Raw genomic sequence first — 9,235 nt, forward strand, 5'->3', positions numbered from 1 at the left:
ACATTACCTAACTAGGATTACTAGTGATGCTGGCATCTGTGACAGAGAGGGGCAAAAGGGCACAAAGTGTCCAAAACTATTGAGAACAAATTTGAAATTTATCAGATAATCAGGCAAATCAGGTGATACCAAGATGTAAAAACATGTGTATGACAGTGTTGTGAATTTTTTCTTAGAGACCAGGAGACGTTTTGCATATCTTGAAGCAGAAGTTTCTCTTTATTCAGATACTCACTGCTTGGCACTGCAGTCATCAAAGTCATCTACTAACTAAATCTCAGCACAGCAGAGTGTGTAGGTTTGAAGGAGGAGGAGTACATAGAAGTGGAATCAATCTAAACAAAGCATGCAAATGTGGTTCAGGAAAACAGCTCAGTAAAAGATTTTTCCCAGCCTTGATCTATTTAGCATACAAGTATCATTCAAATGCATAGGTGCTAAACAAAAGGCACAGTTGTACCTTGAGCTTAGAATTCACACTTAACTTGAGAAACCTGCCAGCTGTTCAGGAACTGCATAAAGACAAAAGGTTACTGTCTCAGGGCCTGGGCTGCCTGCTTCTTAGACTGTCAAATCATACATAACTTTTTCAGTTCATGTTGTTATATTGGAACCTATAACAAATATGCATATGATCAGCATATTTTAAACAGATTCTTAAATTTGTAATCCCACAACAGGTAAGAGGGAAAAAAAGAGATATAAAAGTAATTAAAAAAAAAAGTGATGTTTCGACAGACATGGGTACAAGCCCTGCTCACTGAATTGATGGCAGTGCAAGAATGAAAGCCCCTGGCATCAGATATGTGCATGTGTTAATAAAGTGAGAAAGTGGTAGGTTTACTGAGGACAATAAAATAAAAGGACAGGAGTGTTTCCACTGAAAGGTGAGCAGTGACCGTAACGCAGTGCCACTGCTGGAGCGATCGCTGAGTGTGACACTCCAAATAAAGACTTAAAGTCGAAGCATTTCTTTCTTATGTTATGTCTTTGTGGGAACTGGACTCATAAATCTGTGGTCACTGAACAGAGGTTTATCTCTGTTCTATTTTACAGTTTGTCAATTGATATAAGATTTTGTAGGCTTTGCATACACATGTGCACCCCTCAAAAGCCTGAAACCACATAACAGATCCCAATTTAACCCCTGTACATAGAGTTTGTAGTACAGAAGAATCCTATTTTCGATGGTGTACTGATTTATCTCTAAGAGTCTGGATAGAAGATGCCAAAAAGAAGTTTGATGATGCATCTCAAATACTGTGTTTGGCAAGCTAAAGGAAATAAACATAAAAAGCTATCATGTAATGGCCCTATTTGTGCTATTAAGTATAATACATTGGGTGTGGAGTTTTGTTAAGGTATTAGCATATTATTTCCAATGATCGAAAATTGTCTAGTATTTTTAAAGATTCTAAAGATTGTCCTAGATTGATTTTTAAATGTTTTTTAAAAAATATACAGGACATGCTTGTAGGATCAGATTTGTCTTATGGTGTGTATATGTGTGGTGTGTGTGTATATTCCAACTCTTTCGCTGGCAGTTAAGGGTGTGGGAATTGTCAGTGTGCTTTTACATATAAATGTAAGTTGTTTTTGTTTTTAGTCATCCACATATTGGTCGCAATATTTTGATACATAGTACTATTATTCGTTTGGCCATTGGATTTGTCTTATCCATTGCCTGTGTGGTCTTGCTTATGTTGGTAAAACCTCCAGATCATTGTATATTGACATTAGTGTGCATCGTATTAATAACCAGATTGGAGATGGTCACAGCCCTATCCACCTTATTTTTCAGTGTGGAAGTAAGCTATTTTCTGGTAATGTGTTAGACGTCCGGTTCATTATCCACCATAGGGAAATAACGAGAAGAATATTAAAGTGCAGTAAACAGTAAAACAGTTTGCACTACAAACCAGTGTGTTCATAATTAAGATAATACATTAAAATAATATGGTAAGATACACCAGTTTGCAGTATCAAGCAGCAAATTTAGGGTTTTGTGCAGCTAAAACTAGCTGCAAGTGGATGAGACCGGAAGCCAAACAAAAAATTTACAAATGGCTGCACCCACTCTTATGGGAAAAATAAGGTGGATATCGTTACATTTTAAACAAACGGGTCATAATGTGCTTTACAATACACTGACATAGAGAGGGTACAAAAACTGATAAGAAGTGGAGATTTTGAGAGAAATCTGTTGCAGCGTGAATGTTTATGAATTTATAATTTAAATACTTTGGAAAAATTTTATATGAAGCCTTTTCTTTAGTGTTATGTATTTTTCTTCATCTCTCTCTATATGAATTTAATTTTACTTGTAAAATGTTGTCATTGAGTCAACCATGTGCTCTAAAGTATTCTTGCATCAAATGTGAGGCCATGTGTCCGACAAATACAGTTTGGCCAAAATTGGGTCATCACAAGCACATGTAGCAGAACTACAAAAGAATTGCTGAAAAGAAAAGAATCAAGGTGCTGCGATTGGCTCAGTCAAAGTCCAGACCTCATCCTGACTGAAATACTGTGGCCAGAGCTGTGCATAAATAAGTGCCCACAAACCTCAATGATCCATGGTGACCAGATGTTCTCATTTTCTGGGCACAGGTCCAGTTTTTGGTGTTCTGTCTGCTGAAATGTCCCCGTGTTCGAGCACATTCAAAACAACCTGCACATATTCTGTAAAAGCCCGACCAATATAGCCAGCTGGCAATCGTATGATTGTGGTTATTTTCACCAGCAGAGGGTGCTGTGAGCTACACTGAATACCTAGTTTAGCCATGAAGATCTTAAATGAGAGCAGAGCACCATTATTATCGATTATCAAAAAAGACAACGTCATTGGTTTCAAGGTAGTCTCATACTAACTAATACATGTTAAATCAAAGTAATACTTTTTGAATGTGTGCACTTTGTAACAAGGCATGATATGGTTGCGGGATTGCTTTGCACACAATATTAAACATTCCTGAAACTCTGATATCATAACAATCAACTAATTAATTACACTTGCACAATTACTTTTGCAGGAAGCACTTTTTTGGTCAAAATGAGCCTAAAAGCCAAATAAAAACCTGATTAGGTGTAGAAAAGATCTGTTTCCAAAAGCAAAAACATGAAATATGAAAACTTGTAATTACTGTGTTCACAGTTCAGTACAGTAAAATATTAAACATATTTGTTGAATTCAGTTTTAATTATCATTTGTTCTCATATTTATTGTTTTATATTTATTGTTCCTCCAAACTAAACCAGCTTCAGCCCCCCATAAACACAAAGATGAAAACAAAACAGTGAAGATATATCATATCATTGTATATCATTGCCCAGAGTGAGGCAGGGCTGTAGTTTGATCCCCATCATGATATTTACTATATCCATGGACTAGTGAAGACTCTGCACTCAGTCTTACTCTATTAGTCACTCAAATCAAATGTCTCCTGTTTGCAGATGATCTAGTGCTCCTGTAACCCACAAAAAATCTCCTACACACCTTCTGTCAGATAAACCCAAAGACCCTAAGGTAATGACATTCTGAAAAAAGACAGTCACCATGACCAACATTATAACTTTTAATCAGACAAGTTCATTGTCAAACAAGAGAACAATTGTTTTCCCTTGTATACATTCAGAACTACACAAACCGTAGTATAATGTTTATGTTGTGTGTGTGTGTGTGTGTGTGTCTTTTGATAACAGACAGATTCTCCACATAGTTTCTCTCCCATGTCTTGCGTGTCTGGTTTTATAAGTTTTCTGATATGGTACTGGTTGAACAGGTTTATGTACTGAAGAAAACTTCCTCTTCCACAGGTCTTTATGAAAATGGAGAAGTGAACAAAGTTTCAGAAACTTCTGACTTCAAGACAGTTCAGTGGAGAAAAAGCTGCTCCAGCATCAAAACAAAGAAGGGCAGACTGTTACAGCTGATCTGAGGTAAAACGCCAATCAACTATCGTGGGAGCGGCCTCTGTCGGTGTGACGCAACAACGACAGGCATCTGAGAATGGCTCAGTTTGAAAAAGGGGATATTATTTTTACAGATTAATTAAAAACCACTGCAAGGACTTTTATCATTACAGGGTAGATTTGCCTTCTGATGTTTCATTTGTGCTTACTGCTTACTTCATAATCTAAGTAACATTTGAACACTTAGGTCCATATATTCACAGTGAAACTACTTCTCTTTCTTCTTGTCCTGCAGCTGTGAATTGGTGAAGGACTATGGCGTCTGTTAAAGAGATGCTGAAGAACTCATTGATGGACCTGGTAAAAATTGAACTGAAGGAGTTTCAGTGGCACTTACAGAATGATCATGAGTGTATATCAAATTCTGAAATTGAGGAGGCAGATATATTCGACACAGTAAATAAGATGGTGCGTTGTTTTGGGCCAGGCGAAGCTGTGAAGATTGCGGTTGACATTTTGAGGAAAATGAACCAGAATAATCTGGCCGAACAACTGGAGAACAAACACAAGCAAGGTAACATTAAATTCACTGTGACTGTAACGTAATTGACTGTTTACCAGTAAAATGGTTTGAAGTAAATCTCTTTTCTCTTTGCTTTGCTGATGTGTTTTGTGTGATATTTGTGATTTATGTTTCCCAGTGTCTGATCCCTTCTCATTCTCACACAGCTCAGGTTGAGGGCAATATGAAAACATCTGTCCTTGTTGGAGCTGATTCAGAACAGAGCTTGGGTAAGTAACAATCACTGCCTGTTCATAAAAACAAGAGAAAATATAACTGTAAGCAGCAACTGCAGGGCCAAGGGGCAACAATGGCAGATTAAATAGAGTATACATTGAACACGGTTTACAGAGGTCTAAGGGTGTTTTCACACCTGGCTCGTTTTATCTCTTAGCTCGGTTTAGGCATATGTAAACACGGCAATCTCGTCTTAGATCCACTCCTAAATAATCAATTCGAGGTTGCCTGATTGAGGTGGTCTCAGCCCGATTGCAAACACTCTGGGGAGGGGTCACGTGATGGAGCAATCCATGGCTCTTCTACCCATGCATAAACATCTGATGAATCAGCTGTTTGAACAAATCATTTGAATGATCGACTCAAAGACGTATCATTAATGTCATTCTCATGGTGGATTTTGATCTTATCTCCCACTTCTACATGGTGTGCATTTGAGTTGAATGTTCATATTATCAGCTTCAGCATTATCAAAAATGATGATGTGCATACAACCACTGTTGCAGTATGTGTGTGATTAATCTGAATCTGAATATAGAATAATAGTTTTTATCAGTGAATTTTATTGTGATTTGTTTTCTGTCTTAAAGGCTCAACTTCTATGGACAGTAAAACTTCTCTTTATGACTACACAGAAATCAGCCTCAGACTGAAGAAACAGTTAAAACAGAACTGTGAGCGGATATTGGTTGGTAATTCACAAAAGGGTCATCAGGAATACCTGAGTGATATTTACACAGATTTATATGTGGTGGAGAATGAGACTGGAGGAAGAGTGAATGAACACGAGGTAAGACAGATTGAATTGAGTCACAACCGCTCTACTACCACAGACATGCCAATCCAGTGCAATGACATATTCAAAGTGCGTGATATGGGTCGACAAAACAAAAAAGTGCTGACGATGGGAATCGCAGGGGTGGGAAAGACTGTCTCTGTCAATAAATTCATCCTTGACTGGGCTGAAGGAAAAGAAAATCAAGATATAGTTTTTATATTTCCACTTCCATTCCGCAGACTTAATTTGATTACAGAAGAGTACAATCTCATGGAACTGCTTCACAAATGCTGCTTTAGTGGCCTTAAGGAACTGCCCTCTCTTCCTGAAGATGACGGAAAGGTCATGTTCATCTTTGATGGGCTGGATGAATGTCGCTTCCCTTTGACATTCAATCAGAATGATGGATTTACAGATGTTGGTGAAAAAACAACAGTGAGTAAGATAGTTACAAACCTGATCGAGAGACACCTGGTTCCCTCTGCTCTCATATGGATCACATCCCGACCAGCAGCAGCCAGTCTGATACCCCGAAACTACATTGATCAGGTGACTGAGGTGCGAGGATTCAACGATGAGCAGAAAGAGCAATACTTAATCAAAAACAGCAGTCCTGAGGTTGCTGGAAACATCATCCGTCACATCAGGAAATCCAGGAGCCTGTACATCATGTGCCACATCCCCGTCTTCTGCTGGATCTCTCTCACTGTTCTTCAGCCTCTGCTGGCTCGAAAAAGCAATGACAAAACACCCACAACTCTCACAGGGATGTACGTAAACTTCTTACTTTCACAGATGCAACAAATGGAAACAAAATACAGTAATGATCCTGAACTTAAAGCCAAAGCCTGGCCTTTTGACGAAATTATTCTGAAGCTTGGGAAACTGGCCTTCCGACAGCTGGAGAAAGGAAATGTGATGTTCTATAAAGAAGATCTAGTGGAATGTGGACTAAATGTCAGTGAAGGGTCAGTGTACTCTGGGCTATGCACTGAGATCTTTCAGGAAGAAAGAGCTGTTTCTGCACGAAACATTTACAGCTTTGTACATCTTAGCATCCAGGAATTCATTGCTGCTCTCTATGTGTGTTTGATTAGCAAAGATGAGAAAGGAAACCCATTTCTTCAGTCCTGGAGAGAAAAACTAACACAGAAACTGTCCAAAAAGCCAATGTTTCAGCTTCATAAAGCTGCAGTCAAGAAGGCCTTAGAAAGTAAGAATGGACACCTGGACCTTTTCCTCCGGTTCCTCCTGGGTCTATCACTGGAGTCCAATCAGAGTGACCTGAAGGAACTACTGCCAGGACTAGAGCTCAAAACAGAGAACATCACAGACACTGCTAAATATATTAAAAAGAAAATAGAGAAGGAGAAATCAGTAGAGAGGACCATCAACCTCTTCTACTGTCTGACTGAACTGAAAGATGACTTTGAAGTGGAAATCCAGAAGAATCTTAGCTCAGGAAATCTTTCAGCACAGAATCTCTCCTCTGCTCAGTGGTCAGGTCTGGTGTATGTGCTCCTGATGTCAGAAGAGACTCAGGAGAAATTTGAATTACAGAAATACAGAAGATCTGATGAAGCACTGATGAGACTTCTGCCAGTCATCAAAAACACCAGAAGAGCACTGTAAGAGTCTTTTTAACATTCATTTATATACACTGTTAGCCGTTTTTTTTTTTTTGTGACTGTAAAAGAATAAATATAGATCAATCATTTTGGGTGATGATATAAAAATATATCTCACTATCATGCAAGTTGTACTCAAGTTCCAGTGATTTTATTATTATTGTATCAGTTAAGGAAACTACTGGTTTATTAAAATGTTAGTATACTTAAAGTGTGTTTTATAAAGTTAAATTATTAAAACAAAATTAAAAAATAAAGGAAGCCTTTTATTTTAAAGCCTTACAATCTCTCTTAAATTCAATAATCACTGAATATATCTTTGCCTTAACTACATTACTGCAGTCAATGGGTTTTAGCAAGTTATGTGTGCTTTAGATTCTAAACCCTACCAAGCAAACATATTATGTTGCTGTTTGTTTGTTTTTTTTCTCTACAGGCTACAGTGCTGTAATCTCACTTCTCAGGCTTGTGAGAGTTTGTCAATATCTCTACAATTGTCAAACTCCTGTCTGAGAGAGCTAGACCTGAGTGATAATGACCTGCAGGATTTAGGAGTGAAGTTGCTTGTTGCTGGTGGACTGAAGAATCCAAACTGTAAGCTGCAGATACTTAGGTAAATGGTTTTCCATAAAATAATTAACAAAATGCATTATTAATCTTAATAAATGTTTTTTTTTTTTTTAATTATGTCACAAATATGGCATCTGCTCTTGATGGAATGCCAGAACAAGAGGAAAAAAACTGCAGGCATGTTTTATTTTTTTTTTTTCAAATTTATACAGATGCCTGTTATACATTTTTTTTAACCTGACAAGTATGACCCAGGTGGACTGTGTACATCTGAATAGAATAGAAATGTTGCCAAAAAAAAACAAAAAAACATTTATTTCATGCATAAATTGCTCTGCACAAGCTAGTGGCACCATCTACTGGCTGTGTGTGACAACCATAGTCTCTAAACCCGGGTCCATAACTATCACCAGGTACCAATTGTGAGTAAAAACTGAACTTCCCTGCAGAGTATATGAAACAAAGTTACTGATTACTGATTTACCAGACACTGTTATCCAAAGTGACTTAAAAATGAAAAATTCAACAAGTGATTCATATTGAGGCAATAACAGAAGTTCTAGTATTTCAAATATTGTCAAGGATAGTACAAACTAGAACAGGAAGAAATATAAGATATAGTAAATGCATAGAAAGAAGTCAGCATGATGCAGTTAAGTGATCACATAAGATCTCTTGAATTAAGTTTTTCTTGAAGATTTGGTGTTCTAGATGGGGTTAGAAAGATAATTCCACCAGCAAGGAACAGTGAATGAAAATGTTCTAAAAAGTTATTTTTTGTTATTAGAAAGCGAACAATGAGAACTGTCATTCACTTCAACTGCAGCAGGAATGGCTATAATGCACAATGCTGCGAAACTAATGGGGCTCCGACATTATTATTGAATTTCAATAGTCCCCGTTATAATTTATGCACTTTTGTTTGTGGGAAGGTTACAGTATCATGACATGGAAGAGATTTGTTAATTCTGCTAAACTTTAATTACTAAAACTAAACTTAAAATGAAACTATATTAAAACTAAATAGAAATGTGTTGACAAAAAAACTAAAACTATCAAAATCATTAATTAAACTAATAAAAACAAAAATAAATTTTATTGCAAACTTGAAAATGATATTAAAATAAAACTTCAAAATGCAAAAATATAATAACTTTGGTGTCTGACTGTCAAACTAATGCCATGTGGACTGTTCCTGTGTGTGTTTGTAGATTGTCTGGCTGTATGGTGACAGAGGAAGGCTGTGGTTATGTGTCTTCAGCTCTCAGTTCAAACCCCTCACACCTGAGAGAACTGGATCTGAGCTACAATCATCCAGGAGATCAAGGAGTGAAGCTGCTATCTGAAAAATTGGAGGATCCAAACTGCACACTGGACAAGCTCAAGTATACTTGTATACCTATATATTACTCACCCTCATGTCATTCCAAACCCGTAAGACCATTGTTCATCATCAGAACACAAATTAAGATATTTGTGAAGAATTCCGAGAGCTTTCTGACCCAGCATAGACAGCAGCCGCCCAGGCCCAGAAATGTAGTAGGGACA

General features: G+C 37.3%; 2 protein-coding genes across 2 annotated transcripts in view; both read left to right on the forward strand.

Moving 5' to 3' along the window:
- The window catches only part of LOC127160189 (uncharacterized), a 311,509-nt gene that overhangs the window by 212,370 nt on the left and 89,904 nt on the right, over positions 1-9,235 (forward strand). The gene's annotated exons all lie outside the window — the stretch shown is intronic.
- On the forward strand, positions 3,806-7,734 carry LOC127160198 (protein NLRC3-like). Its single transcript, XM_051102855.1, has 4 exons — positions 3,806-3,939; positions 4,208-4,486; positions 5,302-7,117; positions 7,554-7,734. Exons 2-4 carry the CDS (start codon positions 4,228-4,230, stop codon positions 7,732-7,734), a joined length of 2,256 nt encoding a protein of 751 aa, XP_050958812.1. The 5' UTR covers positions 3,806-3,939; positions 4,208-4,227.

The sequence above is a fragment of the Labeo rohita genome, unplaced genomic scaffold (assembly GCF_022985175.1).
Source record: "Labeo rohita strain BAU-BD-2019 unplaced genomic scaffold, IGBB_LRoh.1.0 scaffold_30, whole genome shotgun sequence".
Taxonomy (NCBI): domain Eukaryota; kingdom Metazoa; phylum Chordata; class Actinopteri; order Cypriniformes; family Cyprinidae; genus Labeo; species Labeo rohita.

Coding starts and splice junctions, on each gene's coding strand:
- LOC127160198 (XM_051102855.1), top strand. CDS start 4,228: ATGGCGTCTGTTAAAGAGATGCTGAAGAACTCATTGATGGACCTGGTA. Junction 4,487..5,301: donor GGAGAACAAACACAAGCAAG/GTAACATTAAAT, acceptor TCTGTCTTAAAG/GCTCAACTTCTATGGACAGT. Junction 7,118..7,553: donor AAAAACACCAGAAGAGCACT/GTAAGAGTCTTT, acceptor TTTTCTCTACAG/GCTACAGTGCTGTAATCTCA.